This window comes from Copadichromis virginalis, linkage group LG1 (genome assembly GCF_057382275.1).
Source record: "Copadichromis virginalis isolate Kocher_CV1m ecotype Utaka linkage group LG1, C_Virginalis_male_GT1.1, whole genome shotgun sequence".
Taxonomy (NCBI): domain Eukaryota; kingdom Metazoa; phylum Chordata; class Actinopteri; order Cichliformes; family Cichlidae; genus Copadichromis; species Copadichromis virginalis.
Window position 1 is genome coordinate 27,371,134 of NC_140618.1, and position 18,865 is coordinate 27,389,998.

Genomic DNA, 18,865 nt, shown 5'->3' on the forward strand with positions numbered 1-18,865 from the left:
AAACAGGAACCTGGAGGGTCGTAACAAGCCAGGCGTGACTTATTCACATAATAAACCAAGCAGATATCTAAATGAGCCATTGAGCCAGCCAGAGGGAGGGAGGGAGGGAGGGAGGCCATTAGGCCGCGCGGACCATGGGTACATATTTGTATATCTACAATTGCCCAATCATTTGCATATGTGGCTGGCTATAGACAGTGCTCGCACCCAAGGGCCCAATGACACAACATAAAAACTTTGTACTCATTCACAGCATCATAAACAAGTCAGAGACTCATTTGTTTTATCAAAAAAAAAAGTACACGGAATTTACAGGAGACATTAATTGAGATATTTAAAACCATCCCGGCTGCAAAATACAAAGACACGGTCTTTGTTGGTCTCTGAATGGATATTATTTCAGTGAAGCCTTACTTCATAGAGTGATGTTTCATTTAATCTAGCAGTTAAATCTAATCTACCACTCGTGTAACTCTAGTGTTGGTTACCCTCAGATAAAAGCAGACCTAACCTGTGAGGCTCTCAGTAACTTACTGTAACATTTCCATTTCATTTCAGTTTTTTTTACCAAAACACTTAGCTTCTCGTTAAGACTTAAAATCACAGTCATAGCTCAGTCCGGCTCTACCTAAAGCCAACAAAATCCAACAATTCTGTGAACACCTCAACAGTAAGCTGCTGAAATGCATTACCAATGAGCAAACACAATGACACTGCAAGGGTCATCCTCAAACAGAGTATTTCGATTTTATAATATTAATGAATGTTGGGGATGAATGAATATTTTTTTGTGTAAAAGTACAAATACTGATAATGGTTGGGTGTCAAAGGTATCAGCAGCAAAAGTGCCCTCATGTTCTGGTGGACAGCCATGAACTGATGACACTGCATATAACCAGCAGCTTAGAGCAGCGTATGAGTAAATATTGTCCACACTCCAGTGACAGGTACACACAGGCCTCTCATTCACTGTGGAAATATCTGAGTTCAGCAGTGTTACAGTTTTTTGCAAAGAAGCTGTTTCTTCATCTGCTGTGAGGGATGACCTGAAGCTTGCCTGATAAGAGGAGCACACACAGATGGTTATCAGAGTGTGTAATGCACTTAGGCACTAAAGTGTAGCAGATGTTATGTGCCCGACTGTTTCTGTTTTGGGTTGAGTTTTTCTTTTCTTTTTTCTCGCTAGTCTCACTGCTAAATTAAGCTATCCAGTCCTGATTGTGACATCAGAGCCAGACAGTTATGTTCACACAGTTGTATTGTGTGGCTTAAAACTGTGATGGTAACCAATAAATGTACATTTAATTAAAGCTGTGATTACAATTATTGAGCGATGTCTTTCATTTCAACATTTTGTGTGATGTTTATTTCTTTCAGATAATACTTTTTATGGATTCCTAAATGACAAACACAAAGAAACAGATGTAGAACAGATTTCCAAATTACCAAGCAAATGCAAGATATTCACACATACTTTTTTTTTTTATAAATAATGCAACAAGCTTGTAAAACTGTATTATTCCAATGCATCCACTGTAGAGTGCTAGTAAAAAAAAAAAGTCAGACAACAAAAGCTGATAATATAACATTTGAATTCTCATTTCCTCTGAAAATCCAATTTATTGCATCACTTTACTGCGTCCTCCTACTCTCCTGTTATGTTGCTTAGTTTAAACAATAACAAAAGGTTATCACTATCATTCTTGGTAATGGGTCAAGGGGTCAGCCTTTAATATGACCTCTGACACATAATTAAATTGCCATCTTTAACCTCAGTTACAGCCTGTCACAGAGCATTGGATTACATGCTGCAAATCACTGTACTGATCAATAGCAGAAGAGAATACAGGGGGCGTGGCCTGCCCTGTCCGAAGGAGTCTGCGCAGAGATTATCTTTAATGAAGCTGAACTGTGCAGTGATCATGTTAATGTGTAGTCTTATTAGATTCTGAATGACGTACTGAAACACACAGTTATCCTTGCAGGGATGAGAAGACTGCAGGTAAGGCATCAAAGAGCAACTTGTAGTGTCCAGGCACATGACTAGCTTTCACTTTAGCTGTTAGTCATGCAACTTCTTATGTACTTATCCTTGTGTCTTAGATTTGGCCTCAAAGCATGCACTACATACAGGTTTTGAAATATGAGTATGATCAGATTACATTGTGACTGAGAGGCCTTTTCTATTGAAGGAATTAAGAAATTTCCCAGTAGGAGAAGCACAGGTTTAAATAAATTGATGACAGTGTAACATGAGGGTTCATTATATGGTACTAAATCTCTCTAAGTTATTAGAAAACAGCAAGATGAAGACCTTTCCTCTTGCTACACTTAACAACACAACCTTGTTTAGACTCCCCATGTAACTTCACTAACCAATGAGAAGCCAGGAAGTCCTACAATTAGGTAAATATGGAAAAATAAACTAGGTAGATTCAACACAATTTATTATTACTGATTTAAAATAATATGTGTAAATGTATAAATATCAAATCATTAAATATAAACGTAAATGTGTATATAATTAGCCCTGTAACATGAAAACATAGATTTACTTCTGCGACTTGCAACAGTTTCAGGTGAGGTCAGTTTCAGGGTCCTAAGTAGGACTTTTAGTTAAACTCACATCTCTCTATGCCAAGTTAAAATGTGAAATACATACATACATGCAAACAATATTTTTTTAAAAATCACATTTTATCAGTTATCATTTAATTACATTTAATTTGTATGTTATTAATTAGTTATTGATATGTGGATGGTAATGTGTATTTGTCAATAACAAATATTGTGAAATTGAAGAATAACAGGTAATTATCACCCTTGTTTATCCTATATCATTGAGTTGAGATCTTAATGACCAGATCTTAAATAGGCTTGTCGGTATGATGTAAGGTAAAGAGTGTATGGAAGAAAAAACATACATAGGTCTAAATTTACAGAAACAAAGAAACAAAGCAGTTCTGTTTCAGTGAAACCAAAAAGCAAAAGTTCAGCTCCAGGTGTTGCCTTGTTTTCACATGTAAACAGATTAGCTGCAGCGCTGCAATCTCAGCACAGTGACTAAAGGATCAGCTCTTTCTGATCTGCGGTTTCGGGGCAGCTGTGTCTTGATTCTGTGTTGTCTGAGAGAGTGATACCTGTAATCTGCTGTCAACAGATGACGTCACAGGGCTTTGTTAAGTCTAATACAGCAATATTTCTGAAAAAACTGGCACTGATGGAAAGCCATATCTAACAAAAACAAAAGTTTTGTCTTGTCTGTGGCTTCCATCCACAAACCCACTGATTCCACACCAGAACTGCAGCTGCTGTTACAGAAAAAAATGAGTCCCCAAACTCAAATAATCCTGAATGACTGTGCTGATTATGATTTAGAGGCTGCTAGTTTTGTTTCAAACTGTGCCTTGCTTTGTGGCCGGGGGCCTTGTGTTGTTTAAAGGGTTGTCGGGGTATAAATACTAAATTAATCATGCTTTGGCTCAACTTGCTAGGGACTGAAATTTGCTTATGGAAGCTCGTGATCGCATAAAATATTAATAGTGTTACAGAGAACTGGCATTGTAGCAATAGGAGCGAGGCGTGTGAAAGCTCAGAGCAGCAATGTCGGGAGGGGTCATAAGTGATTTAAGATCAGAAACACTTTCTACAGATTGCCACCTTAAATTGATAAAGCAACACACAATTAATGACCAAAAGATTGCATTTGCACATCCATTAGGATCATTTTTGTACATCTACCAAATTGGCATTGTAGTAATTGGTATTAGCTGGCATGCAGCAGTGTTTTTGTGTTGTAAAAGAGGCAGGAATATTATTCAAATTAATCTGAATACATTACAAGTCACTAATGTGATGCATTTTCCTAGATGATTCATATCTGTGTGACCGACTTCTTGAGGCCCTTAGGGCTTCAAAAAGAAACTACAATCACTTTCACTGACAGGCAGCTTATCTCCAAGCAAACAAAAGTGGGGCTTTCAACACATATCTTGCCTTTTTTTAAGTTACACATTCAACCCTATTTTTAACAAAAAAAAGTCAAGGCATTGTGTAAAATGTAAACAAAAAGCAGAATCAAGTGACTATTTTATTATTTTAAGTCCATATTTCACTGAAAATAGTACAAAGATAATGTATCAAGTGTTGAGAATTAGAGATATGCCATTATTGTGGTTGTTGTTGTTGTTGTTTTTTTTTGGGGGGGGGGGTTGTTTGTTTGTTTTTTTGTTAACAAGCCAATATTATTGGCCAACATTAATTCGTTGCTGATCTATCTGGATCGGAATTTATAAAACCTGATAAATAAATAAAAACTGATAAAAAAGTAAAGTAGAGATGAGGAAAAACACCCTTCAACAAAGTTATGAGTGTTGACATTGCTTAGTTTATCCACCAGAGGGCAGTCAGCAACGTCCCTGCTGGCAACACTGTTCCACAAATACAACAACAGGCTAATCTGAGAAGAGGAAATGAGCAAAGTATATATATAACTACTGTAATAAATGTTAGAGAAATCGGTTACTACTAAACAATTTCCAAATCTCCTATTTCGCAAAAAGCTGAAGATGATTTTTTTTAATTAAGGTGCCAAAATACAATCATTACTACTTGCATTCCTGAACAGAAAAAATATGATTACGTGTTATGTTTGATTAATTTCTGACTTCTCTGAGGAGTCCAGTGTGGCCACTCAAATTTGGCAATAAAAACTGTTTTGTCAGTAACAGTTTGTTACTGAATTCAAATTATTATATGCCTGAAAAATAACAAGTACATTTTAACAGTTTCTACACAACTGTTAAATTCTTACATTTATTAACTTTGTCGTGCTACAAGATTTATTAGTAGTAGTAGTAGTAGTAGTATTCTCTAAGCAGAAGAATGATCTTGCAGTTGGGTTTCACTGAACAATTCAAAAGAGAGCATCTAGAATCATATGGAGGAGCATTAGTGCATTAGGCATTGAAAGCATGTGAAGGCACCATCAATGCTTCACTTTCTGCTTGTATTTGGTAGTGGGAGATGTGCTCAATGGACACGTCTGTAATCTGTAGGCGTCACATGTTAAAATCATTTGAGGAATTATAAAAGAAGAAGACAAAGGAGCCAAAATGTCAAAAATGAAAACAATGAATATTTGTTTCCACATTTTAAATGTTCTCTGTTAAATGTTCTATTTTAATTAGTAATATTATTAATAATATGAACAATAATGTAATTGACAATATTGTAATTAATTGGAAAGCTTTGCAAATCATTGCCACTGGTTTTGCATTTTGCACATCACAGTAAAAGGATTTTATTTTTCCATTTCTATATAGGAGAAAGAAAAAAAACACGATGGCGTTTATTCCAAGTTTTGATGCCATTTGTCTCTTTGACACAAATCAGAAAGTAAAATTGTATATAATGGATGACATCGAGGCTGTAAACTTGTTATCCCATATTTTCAGAGCTCACATGGAGTGTATAAATAGACTCTTCCGACTGAGACACAATAGGGAGGCAGGTTCGGACATTTCTGCATGCTGGTCACAGCTGCACACTCCCTGGGACACAAACTCCAAATTTTCATTCATTCATACAGCTCTTCCATGAAGTGCTATTAAATAACTGTCAGGAAAATCTATGTCAATCAAAGCAGTAACTTCACAAGTTAGATCTACCAGGCCTTGCTTCAAGAACACAAGTGTGCAGGTCAAAGCACAGCTGGTTGTGTTATCAAAGAATACGATTGCACGAGTTTTGGTGGCACCATAGGTAAATGAGGGCAGGAGGAGGCGGAAGCACTCCCATACTGAGAGATCGAGGGATGAGGGAACGTGTTTCTGGTGGTGGCACAGGGGGAAAGGGTTTAAATGATGAACAGCAGATATTCTAAGAGAGCAAATCTGATTTCTCACAATTATCTCTGCAAGCCTGACAGGCACCGGGGGTGGCAGAGGAACAATGAACTAGAGAACGCTGATTGGGTTATTTGTCCCATCTCATTCATGGCTGAGGGATTGTGAATTGCCTCTCTGCAGGTGTAGTGCATGCTACAAACACCGTACAGTAAGCAAAATTCCTGTTAGCCAAACACCGCCACTCACATTCATTGATGTTTAAAATGAAGGGTCTAAGTAAGCACACATTAGCCATTATTTTCAAATACTTGATGTAGTTTTTAGCTTCCCAACATTTTCTGGCCTTCTTTCATATAATGTGTCTTGTTTAGTGACAGGTCTGTGTCATCTTGATCAATTAAGCAAGACCTACCCTGAATACAGTTTGGTCTGTAACTGTTTGGTACACCGCCACAGTAGATTTTTCAATCAAAAAATCGAGGTAAAGTGCAGCCTTTCAGCTTTGAATCAACTTTTATTAAGTTTTTATACATTGCTTTCATTTTCAGAGGCTCAAAAGCAACTGAACAAAAGACAATAATCCTCAAATATAAGGATTTGTATCAATACTTGGATGAAAATCCTTTGCAGTGAATTACTGCCTGAAGTCTAGAACACATGGGCATCTCCAAATGTCTCACTTCTGCTAGGCCTGCACAGTTGCAGTTACCTTCAGGCGCTGCTTGTTCGTGAGTGTTTTTGTCATCGGGTTTGTCTTCGCTAACTGTAAAGCATGTTCTTTTAAGTTGGGATCAGGTGACGATTTTTTTTCCTCCTACAGTATGTTTCAGGTGATTATCCATCTGCACTGTGAAGCACTGAAATGTGAGCAGAGGGTAAAGGCCTATGCACGCCACAGCTCATCCCACTAGTTCTATCAGCAGTTAGATCAATAAACAATAGTGACTTGATTCCACCAGCAGCCATACACGCCCATGCAATAAAAATTGCCTTAGTTTATATGATAGATAATGTGGCATGGTTCTTGTATCATTTTTATCCATTTCATTTATCATGAAATAACAAGGAAACAGGACTCACCTGACCTTTAAACTGTTAACCAGTCAAGTGTCTAATTTTTTTTGTGCCTCTAAAAATGGATTTGTTACCTTAAAAGTTAACGTAATGCTTTGCTAAACCCCTAAATTAAAGCAGAATGTTATTCACTTTGTTTGATTCAAAGCCCACTGTGGAGGTACAGTGGCAGAACTACAAAAAATGTGTCAGCCCAAAAACTAACCAACCAAATTATACGACACTCTCTTATGGCCCACGTTGCTCAAAGACTTTTGGTATTGAGGCTCACCATGAACACTGCCATGGTTTAAATGGATACCTGCATTTGACTGCTACTATCAGTAACAGGCTCTTCATTTAACAAAAAGCACAAAAACCTCAAGTGGAACAGACGACTGCTCTGAAAGTTTTTTGGTACAAGAACAAAATCCAGAATTACACGTAAAGTCAACACTAAGCTATTACACAGATTCACAAGGCTGTTTCATCAAAATGATGCATCATTACAGAAAACAAAACTGTTACTTAATACTGTTGTGTTCAATTTTTAAACACAATTACTCCCGTTACAAACAGCACAGCAGTGTGCGATGTAAACAAAGTTCTGTCAAACTCGAACTTTTTGCATATATCTTAATGTCACACAATAATCAATCCCCAATTTATAAAATATTTCTGTATTTTAATACAGCATCACATTGAGCTTGGCACCAAATAAAGACTGATACAGTCGATACAACATGACAAGATTAGCGTAAAATGTTGACGCTTCTTAGAGAAGGATGTGTTGAAGCTGCAGCACACTGACAGCTCCTACAAAAAAAAAAAAAAAAATTTTTTAGATTGAATCAGTTTCCAAATGTTTTGGGTTTTTTGCAAAAACAGATATACAGCATGATGTCTGCCTTACCTTTATATGCCATTTGGTGCTACATGGCACTTACCAGTTCCAGTTAAAGCTGTTGAGTTTGTTTGGGTTTTTTAGGAAGTTTGCTCTTAGGTGAAGATGAAGGTTTTTTTTGGTTTGTTGAAATGGTCTTTTTTCAGCTCTTTTTTTGGCTGCTTTTTTTTTTCCCCCACTGCCAATTGTTTTGTTTTTTCTTTTGGGAAACGGGGGAGGGATTTTTTTTTTTTTTGGCAGCATGTTTTAGACCATTTCAATTCTTTATTTTTTTGTACAATCCAAAGTAAAGCAAAGAACTTAGAAGCCAAGCTTTCATACAAATCAATTAAACTCATTCATAAAATATTTACACACAAGCGTTTAAACCAGTCAACCTAACACTATTCTGCAAAAGCTACTGTCATTGGTTTAAATTATAACACAGCTTTTTTTTTTATTTTTAGGAACTCAAAAAAATGTGTCTTTCAGTGATCAGCTGTCATATGTCCCAACAAACTAATTGTATTCTGTGAACCCAAATATGAAAGAAAAAAAACAGTCTACATTAAGAGCAATAAAAAAAAAAAATCAGCACTGTTGCATCTGGTATACACAATGAAATTCATTAAACTTGTACATGGTTTTTCTGCCAGTTACAGCAATTCTAGGGGAAAAAAACACATCTAGCCAAAGTGAAATGTGTCTTGCTGATTTATAAGCAAGCATTGAAATCTTCTCTAAAGTTCCACTTGTCCTCCACACCAGTGTAACCAGAGGAAGAAAAGAAAACAAACAAACAAAAAAACATCTGAGTGAGCCTCATCTGCGCCAGGGGCGAGGCTCGTTGTCGTCTTCTTCCTCATCGTCGTCCGCCAGCAGCGCATCATCGCTTAGAGACTCTTCTGGGTACTGATAGGACAGAAGAAAAGAAACTGAGATTACTACACGTGCTTAAAAAGTGCAGAAAACTCCACAACACATCTGTTTCTTTCTAAAAAGGTCCTAAGACAAACTAAATTCTCCATCTGAGAGTAATCAAGGTATGAGGGGCTGTGCGAATTTCACTGACCAGCACTGTTATTGTGGCTGATCAGTGTGATCAGCCACAATATTAAAACCACAAACAGATAAAGTGAATCAACAATGATCATCTAGTGAAAATGCAATACTCTGATGGGAAACCCTGGGCAGTCAGAAGCGTGACATCTACAACAACATTTTTCATCCCCAGAAACGTCCAAAATGATGTCAGCTGGGCCGAGGAGTATGGAATGGAAGAAATCCTGATCCACAAATTGCCATTGCCATTGAATCTGTAGCCCAGTGCCATGATGGGTTAAGTATGGGAGAGTAGGGGTGATGGGATGCAATATTAAGCAGCTGGTTTTAATATTTTGGCTGATCAGTACAATCCTAGTACAGTTCCTGCATTGATGTGTAAGAGCTCCCCCTTGTGGCTGTTAAATACAAGAAACATATTTGATAAGTTTTACTGAGATGAGCACATCTAAAAAAGTCCTCACTAAAGAAAATATTTCCAAGTGGATTTAATAGCAGCATGAGGAAGAAATAAGTCTAATGCTCTCCTCGTGACTCACGTGTCAGAAAATCCCCCACACTGAATCAACAGTGCCAACACTAAGGCAAGGTGAGAAACATCCACAAACCTCATCTTCCTCAGGTTCTGCTTCGTCAGCATCCGCAGTAGTGAGAGTGGTGACAGGCTTATGCCAAGCCAGGCGCAAAGTCTGGTTATTAAATTTCACTCCGTGAAGAGCCGCCTGCAGGTGGACAACATAAAGCAGACAGAGGGGGGGCAGGTGTCAACATCAGGCTTAGCTGCTGGTCTTTGTGCCTTATCCTTGCTAATCCAAGGACGAGCCATAATGCAGAAAAAAATGAAACAGACATTTCACTGTTTGAATGTTAAAGTGCATCACCTGCTCTGCTTCCGCTCTCGTCTTGTACGTGATGACTGCGGACAGGTTACCCTCATCAATCCGGCAATCTTCAATTTCTCCAAATTGCTACAGGATTGGAAAAGCAAAGCATTTTGGTCATTGAACAAACTAATACATCACAACAGTGAGGAAAATGTTCCTAACAAACCAGCAACGTGGCCTGCTGTTAACCTACAGTTGGTTAAAATGCAGAGGAAGCAGTGTAGACAGTGTTAAGCTCACTGGAAATTATGAATATGGAATATTTTTTACACCTTATATAACACAGCTATATACTAAACAGTGTCAATATTTTTAATATCTTCTCTTAAATGTATTATTATGATTATCTTTAGATGAGCACTGTATGCTCACCAAACGTAAAACTTTAACATCCTGTCATTTTACACTGTTACACAGCACAGTGGCTGCTATCAAATGTCTGTTTTTTCCGTTTTAGGTTCACTTACAGCAAAGTGTGGTAGCAAATCTATGCGGTCTGTGTCATTGAAACCAGAAATTTTCAGCGCTCTTGGTCGATGATCCACGACTGCGTGCAGCGGCACACCTCTTCCTCGCCCCCTAGAGCCCCTTCCCCGAGCCCTGACGGCACCGCGGCCCCGAGGATGGACACCCCGGCCCCGCCCTGGTGACAGCAGCCCCCGTTTAGCTGCCTGAAAGAAAACAATCAGAGCACATCAGAACACAGCTGGAGTGGAGATTATGTTTCATCATTTGAAATTCCAAGAACAAGTCTGCCCTCAAGTGGCTACTGTGCAAGCAGCATTTTTATACATGGTTTCAAGCTTGCCCTCTTTCTTTTTTTTTTTTTAAATTCAATACCTCAATTTGCAGCTGGGTATATTTGATCTTCAACAGGGCTGTGTCCTCTCCAGCCTGAGTCTTCTTATACAGATCCAGCTGTGCATCCAGCAGTTCTTTCTGTGCCTGTGAGTGAAAGCAGATTTAATAAAAATAAATGCTGGCCATCAACTAGAATTTTAAATTAAAACAGAAAACAAGCAAATATATCAAGTGTGGGAGAATCTAACAGCAACAGCAAGTTACAACCATTTTCTGTGATATACTAGAAGAAAAAGGAGAGAAAAAACTCAATCACTGAAATCAAGATCAAATCAATAATAATCCATCAGGTTCTTATCAGTTGGCTTTTGTTTGACCATATCGGTGTATTTCTTCTTTTAGGTAACACTACCTGGGCCTTGCTTTTTGCTATCCGCAGTGGGTTGCTGTTGCTTGAGATTAATTTTATCTCCTCTTGCAGTTTGGTGATGCTCTTTGTTAACATGTCCAAAGTTTCCATGATCTTGGCTTTATCCTCTGCCTTTATTGATTTGTTCTTCTCAAGTTTGGATATCAGGAGCTGCAGCAGACATAAGCAGAGAAATACAAGTTTAACATTTGCTGATGTCTCCATATTTGAATAATTACACTTGAGGTGAAAATAAATGTTAAAAAAAAAACCCATAATAATCTTACTCAAATCATCCAAATCTATGCAAATTAACACTGAGCAACAGAAGCCTTTATTCCTTCTGCATCTTACCTTTTGTGTCTCAATGTGCTTCTCCAATATTTCCTGCTTCTTCTTCCTCACATCTTGCTGCAGTTTTAGAGCTTCCTGTGTAATTAGAAATGGGGATAGGATACAGTTTTTTTTGCTCGACTTATAAATCACTGCCCCTCCAAATTTCCATCCATTTCTCACCTGTTTCTTCTTCAAAGCTTCCTCTGAGGTCCTTTGTGCTGTCTTCAGGACAGCAGGATTGTACACAGTCTTTGTGAGTCCCATGGACGTTGAACACACCTGAAACTGAGAGAAAACAATTACATTTGCAAGAGAAGGAGAACATTTTAAAAGGGACGCAAAGACTTCTGAACACAGAGTGGAGACTTACTTTTTCAATTGGAGCTGCTGGTTTTGTACAGAAGCCTAGACGATCCTTCACTGACAGCTTAGTGGGATTCTGCACAAAAGGGGTGTGGGGAGGGGGTCAAAAAGGGGGGAAATGTTTATACAGACCTCGGGCAAATTTTGACAAGTACACGCAACAAAACACATCCTCAGCAAGACCGCCTACACACACCTGTGAGGCTGCACCGGATTCCTGACCGGGCCCTGAATTCTGGGGCAGCATGGGTCCCAGACGGTCTTTGACAGACTGCTTCAGGGAAGTGGCTGGAGGCTGCTGAAAAACAAAGACGGTGTACAATTGTGAAATGGAAGGCATTTTAGCGGATAAATAGGCTGTCCCTCTTCCAGATTTGCCTCCGCTGCATTTATTTTTTTAGACAGCAAAACAAGTTCTTTGTGCTGTACGTGCAGAAATGACAGGTATTACAGCCGCCGAGTTTTCTACATTGCAAAAAGAGAGCCAAGAGAAGACAATGTGGCACAGTGTCTAGTTCTTGCAAATTATCAAAAAAATACCCTTAAAACAGGAAATACATTTCACACCTTAAAACATTAACATTGGCTGTGGTGTGTTCTTGTTTAAGCTGATTAAGTTAGAGGAACTTGTATTACTGTGAATCTGTAATCACAATGAATCCACTGGTTTGCAAGTGCCTCCTATTTTAAAGAAAATTAGAGGAAAAGCAGTTGCTTGTGTAAAGATAACAGTCTGCAAAAGCGTGTTATGAGAGACGGCTGACTTTAACAGTGGCTACCTGTGGCTGTAACTGCTGCTGTAACTGAGACTGGCCCTGGGCATCGTTTCCATCCTCACGAAACCAGTGTACCCTGATGAAACGGTTGTTGAGAACCGCCTCAGTGCTTTGCATGGCCCGCTTTGCCTCATCAGGAGAGGAAAACTGTATCAGTGCCCCCTCAGGGTCACTCTGGTAGGCCACCTGTAAAAACATTTAAAACCATTTTTAAAACAGACAGAGGACAACACATTACAATCTGAAAACCACGGTCACTCAAGGGGATAACAATGTGTGTGTGATGAGCTGTGGTCAGCTAAGTCACTCGCAAACATCAGCTTCACTCATGACACAGATTTATCTTCAGCTTTAGCTGAACTTACAGAAATATAGCAGCTTAAAGCCAATATCTGGATATTTGCCTTAACAGTAGCACATAGACACGATCAAAGTCAGTTTTCTTGCAAACAAACCTGATAACACAACGAGGGGCTTTATCGGACTCTGAAATTTTAACTCTTTACATCTTGAAAGCCTAGTAGGGCTTTCAAGATGTAGTGAGTGGTTTCCGTTATACTTCAGGCCTCCTTATAAAACAAAATAATTCGGTGTGCATTAGAAGTTAGCGAGGGTAGTTTCTGCCTATGCTGCTTCCAGGAAACATCTTGATTGATATATACTGAGGTGTCAAAACTTGTCGTTAAGGGTAGAGGGGAAGTTATCAAAAGTCATCTTTATGAGATAAAGAGTTAATTCAACATTATTTGATTCCTAAACGGACACAAGAGCAGTTACATGGTGTTAGTTCCACCTGATCATCCCAAGAGTCATTATGTTTACCTTTTACTGTCCAATCCTTCAAAGCCTAAAACTACATCAATGTATTTTGTAAAAGAGTACGCAGTTGTTTTTGAAGATACCTTAGCAGTCAATCTCTTATTTTGACATGTGATATCTTTATTGATATTGCCTGTCAGATTTATGTTGGACCAGAGCTGTTGCAAATCATGTTACTCAAATAGCTTTATGGCATAATTTTATATTTTATTTCTAAAAGACAACCTAGAAGATTAATCTAAACCACTAGACAAACCATGTGTGACTCTTTAACCTTTTAATACCAGATCCATGCATGCATACTGTTCACACATCAATCACCAACTGAACAGCATATATGATTGCGCTATACTGTGGTTATACGTGTTAATAACCAACAACGATCAAAGCCGGGACATCCATATCCGGAAACTGACCTGCAGGTTGACGATGGTTCCAAACTTGCTGAAATGCTCGTTGAGTTTGCTGATGTTGTTGAGCTCGGGGGGAATTTGCCGAACAAGCAGCTTGGCGTTAGGAGTAAACTGAGCCCTTTTGTGGCTGCCCTGGTGGTTGGGTTTATTAAAGTTGATTCTGAGCAGAGAGGAGAAAATTAACCAATTCACATGTGTCAAATTATACCCCTCTTTACATGTGCTGTTGTGTGAATGTGTGTGTGAATGGGTGGATGACTGAATGTGTAAAGCGCTTTGGGGTCCTTAGGGACTAGTAAAACGCTATACAAATACAGGCCATTTACATACTATAGAAAAAATACAAACAAAAACAAAGTGTTTCTTACTTGTCAAACCAAGGTTTCTTGGTGGGCAGCCCTCCATCATGAGATGGAGCGGGTCTCTTCCTCGAATCAGATTCCATGACAATTCTCATACTGTTGTTGGGAATCTTGTCTGCTGGAACAAACACTGATAGGTTAATTTCTGAGACCAACACATGTGGCTCATAAAAGGAGAATACAAGTCTAGAGAAACACTTCTGATTGCAGTAGATGAAATGCACATATAACTGAGGACAGTCTTTTCAAAGTTCAAATGGTTTAAAATACCTCTGTGTGGCTGATCGACCTCCCCCATAGTGAGACCAATCAGGTTGGGTCTCTGGGCATTGACCCGGTGACGATAGATCTGCCTGGAAGTATTGGTGATGCTGGGGGCCTCGGGATTGTACACGTCTATGTCATAGTGATCTGATCAGCAGAGAGAGGATCATTTAGCTCATAAAATACTGGGGTAAAGTACAGCAACCAATTTATAAATCTAAAATTATATAGACTACATAAGAGATTAGAGACATTACCAGAGTTGAAGAGTGGCCTTGAGAGTGGTGGAAGCGAGGAGCGCATCCCAGAGGTGACAATGGTGGGAACGGAGCTGGTGATGGAATTGGGAGGACCATCCATGCCTGCTGGTTGCAGTGGAGGAAGAGGAGGAGGGGGACCTGTGCCAGATAAAGCAAGAGTTAACATCTTTGGTAGCCCTTTTCTGTAGCGATATATCACTTTGTAGTTTTAAGCATAAAGAATTTATTTGATGACTTAAAAAAGTCCCTAAACTTTAAAATTGCTTTAATGCTAATTCAACCTATTAGTACTTTTTAAAACCTTGAATCAAAGTGTCAGGAAAAAAGAGGAAATACAGCAATTATTATCTGAATCTCTACCTGCAATGGGTGGGAGGCTAGGTGGAAGGGCACCTGGAGGGGGCACAGGTGGCCGAAGGTTCACAGGTGGTGGGTTCATGAGAGGTGGTGGTGGTGGGAGGCCTGGGGGTGGTGGTGGCTCCACACCTGGAATTGGTGGAGGTTGGAAGGGCAACATACTGGGCAAATTGACATCCTCCACTACAACGGGATCACTTCCGTGATCGAAAGGACACAGATCCCCCTGCATGCAGAATCCCTTTTCTGCAAAAGGAAACAGAGCTATGTAGAACAAACAAATATACAACGTCCAAGAACAAAACAGAACACATTTAATATATTTTTATATACATATATATATATATTTAATATCAGCTGTCCTTACCGTCATAGTCACGGCATCGATTTCTCTGTTGAGGGGGAGGCCCCCTGTTGAAAGGGACCCGATCCATAGGGTGCTCGGGATGGAAGTCTGACCAGCTCTCTGTGGTGTTGTTGCTGTGATGATGTGTGGGAGCAATGACTGTAATAGTGCTGCTCAGTGTTGGCACAGGGAAGTGTGAAGTGGTTGCAGTGGAGACAAGAGCAGCTGGGGTATATCCATCACCACTCTCTGACCTGTCCCCTCGTTCATGATCATACTTCAACTTTCCAGAGTCTCGTTCTAGAGAGAAAAGAAAGGCCACATGGCTTTAAATCACTAACACATATACAAAAGTGACAAATCAGACCTGTGAATCAGGTACACCGTTTTTAGTTTGATCCTTTTTCTCTTTAACTGCTCAGCACTGGTAGATCATCATATACAGTGAACTATTCAGGAAATCCTATTGAATTCTTAAGATTGGGTAAATTCATACCAGAGGAAATACACACCTATACCAAACAAATACATCTCCAGGAAAAATAAGATGTTCTAAGATCTGTAATGAAGTTGGCATGTTCGCACATTAAAAAGAAAAATACTGATATTTTTACAACCTGAGTTAATCAGGTTCTTACCTCGACTTCTGCTTCTCGACCGAGTTCTACTGAGGGACCGGCTCCTGGTGCGATCTCGATCCCTGTCTCTTTCCCTGTCTCTGTCACGGTCTCGGATACGGTCTTTGCTCCAGCTCCTGCTTCGGCTACGACTACGACTGTAACTGCGGCTGCGGCCTCTTCTGCGATTGTAGCGTTCACGGTAAGAGTCCCTTCTCGGCGGGTTGCGATCATAATCCCTCTTCCTGGAGCGATCGTCTCGCTTACGGTCATCTCCTCTCCTGAAAATTTTTTTTTTTTTATAAACAATGAGTGAAATGAGTGAAAGAAAAACACATGTTGACATGGTTTTTGTTTTGTTTTTTCTAAATGAGAACAGGCAAATGCACACACCTGCTGTCTCTGCTGTAGCGAGAACTTGATTGTGGGGGGCTGTGATTCACGCGTCGCAAAAATTTCTTGTCTCGTTCGTCTTCACGATTTGCCTGAACAAGAAAAAAAAGGTGCCTATTTAAACTGGTTGCTCATACTGTTTAGCAAGTGTGCATTTAACTGATGTTAATAATCTTTGGGTACTCAGGCTGTTTGAAATTCTTGACATTAAAAGAAGATAACCTCATCTTTCTTCTGCTCTTCTTTCTCAACTTTGATCACAGAGGGTGGCTGCTCAAGCTGTGGGAGGTAGCTTTTGTTGTTAACGGCTTCAAACAGCTTATCCACAAATGGCTGGGTTTCTGGAAAGAAAAAAAAAGTAATAGAATAATATTTTAAACCAGAGTCAAATAACATTCAGGATCACATGATAAAGGTAATGGGGCTTGGAAAATAAAGCTTTAATAATTACCTTTCTGAAGAAATACATCCAGCTGGTCTATACAAAGGGCTTTAAGTTCCTTTTCACTTTTGTCCTTCTTCACCAACGCAACAACATACTTGGCGAGCGCAGAAGGGTCTGCATCACAGCTGCAATCGTTAAGAAAGAAATCCATATAACACTTGAACAAGATTTCCTTTTAAAACCAGACAATTTGTCTGTGACAATACGTGTTGGGAGGACACAGTCGTTTATGAAAGCTGCAAAATGCAGGTGAGTTAACTAACTGTATCCACTGAATTTACAATACACCACAAAAGCAGGCAGTAGCTTTGCTGTTGTTGGTAGGAAATGTTATTGGTTCTGGCTCATTTAAAGCTTAAATAACATAAATAAATAACTGACTCAGTTAGTACTTTGTTTAGCTTTTCTTGTAAGTGATACCAGGAATTAAGAGTTAACAATATATTATTTGCAACTCTGTGCTGCCTTGATTTATTACATCTCCTTATCGTTCTTTATAAAGCTGCTTGGTTATGTGACGTGCATTTTTAATGTTGCTGAATCAAGTTTGGGGACACAGTGTGACAGTTTTGTTATTTAATCTGGTTATTTCTAGGCTGGCTGTACTGAGGAAAGCAGTTATATAATTATATATTTGACCAGTGGTATTTTGCACATGCAGCAGAGTTTAAGCAAAAGGGACTTAGTACTGTTTCGTATATTAAGGACACTTTTTCGTAGACTAAGAATGTTCTAATCATGTATCTTATATTACAGGACATGGTTAACCACCATATTATCACCACATTATTACCATGTAACAGCTTTTCCTCTCCCTTACCCTTTTAAAGGCGCAACACATTATGTTTACTCGGAGTACATTTTAATTTGGCAACTTTTTTCACAACCAAAATTAATTTTTACTTCAGTAAAATGTCAATAAAGCAACGGGACCTTTACTGGAGCAAAATTTACTCTTTCAAGCCCCCATTCATTTAAGTAGTTTGTGTAACTCCGACTAAACTAAATTTACTAAAGCCTTTTGGCTAATGGCTAACCATACTTACATGGGCTCGAGGGTTTCAGACAGCCATGTTTTCAAGGCATCGAGGTTTTCAATGATCATCTTAGATCCAAAGGAGCCTTTCCTCGACCACCGCCACAGTTAAAGCTAATCGGGGCTGATGCTGTTTATCTGTGTAAAAGCACAGCTGACATTAGCTGGTGAAACTAGCAGCTTCAGTGGACAGACTGTGATGCTAAACGTGACGTTAGCTTGACTGCCGCGTTAACGCAGCGTAACGTTGGCTGGGCTAGCACACGTCTTTCCAGGCCCCGAGCGTGCTGCACAATCCCGCCACCCTTCTGCTGTGTTTATTATCGAAACGCCGGTGGTGGAGGGAGGTCTGTTGCCTCTCAACGCTGAAGCTGCTAACTCTGAAGTTTACAAACGATTTCAGTTCGATGAATTAAATAGCATCCGCGCTTAAATTGCTATTTCGTCCCCTCTCACTAGTGGTTACTATGCCATGAATACTATTTACTTCCGGTTGAACTCTCGTTGGAAAAATTCTCGAAAAATCGCGAGAGGGCAACTCTGGGAGCCGTGTCCGTCGACGTAAAAAGTGCGAAATTTCTGCTCATTTAACCGCTGTTTTTTGTTTTCAGTGTGTCCCAAACGAAAGAAATATGCAATTTATTATTATTATTTCCAAGCTCAACTTCCTTGCCTGTGGTTCACTTTCACAACATAGACAATAACAAGTTTCCACTTACTTCACTCTGCACCTCCCCACCCCTGCATATTTATATTGCACATGTGGTCCACTAGACTCGAGGGTAGGTGCTGTGTCCCTTCACTCTCTTCTCCTCCTCCATGCCCGACTGTGTGTGTGGAGTGATGGGGGTGTGTTTGTGCTTCGTCTTTCTGCTCCTACTTTTTCCACACAAGGTCCCAACATTGTTTGACTACAAGCACCTACACCTGTCCCCTACAATATTCCTATACATTTTTCCCTTCAGTACAGGAAGGCTAGACTCTTTGACAAAGTAAAACCTCCTAATTAGAGTCTGACAGTCAGTTTGAAAATGAGGAGGAGAATGGCTATAAGATGGCTGTAACACAGTTGCTAACAAGGGGAGGGAGAAATGTGGATAAAAATGGTGAACCGGAATGCCCTCCTTCCCCGAGCAT

The 18,865-nt window shown here is 39.4% G+C and overlaps 1 protein-coding gene across 3 annotated transcripts; it reads right to left on the reverse strand.

Annotated features, from left to right (window-relative positions):
- Positions 1-6,340: 6,340 nt before the first annotated feature.
- Positions 6,341-18,225, reverse strand: rbm26 (RNA binding motif protein 26). Of its 3 annotated transcripts, none has more exons than XM_085456890.1 (22): positions 17,739-18,225; positions 16,699-16,817; positions 16,470-16,588; positions 16,248-16,339; positions 15,876-16,135; positions 15,259-15,537; positions 14,895-15,137; positions 14,532-14,672; positions 14,281-14,421; positions 14,017-14,125; positions 13,652-13,808; positions 12,420-12,602; positions 11,837-11,938; positions 11,648-11,716; positions 11,458-11,562; positions 11,296-11,370; positions 10,945-11,112; positions 10,572-10,676; positions 10,199-10,402; positions 9,729-9,815; positions 9,456-9,569; positions 6,341-8,697 (listed from the first exon to the last, which is right to left on the reverse strand). In XM_085456890.1, exons 1-22 carry the CDS (start codon positions 17,795-17,797, stop codon positions 8,608-8,610), a joined length of 3,021 nt encoding a protein of 1,006 aa, XP_085313016.1. In that variant the 5' UTR covers positions 17,798-18,225; the 3' UTR covers positions 6,341-8,607. The 3 variants fall into 3 exon arrangements, with proteins under 3 accessions (XP_085313016.1, XP_085313024.1, XP_085313006.1); XM_085456898.1 differs by having other exon boundaries at positions 11,837-11,935; positions 14,017-14,128; XM_085456880.1 differs by having other exon boundaries at positions 14,017-14,128.
- Between the last annotated feature and the right edge of the window lie 640 nt (positions 18,226-18,865).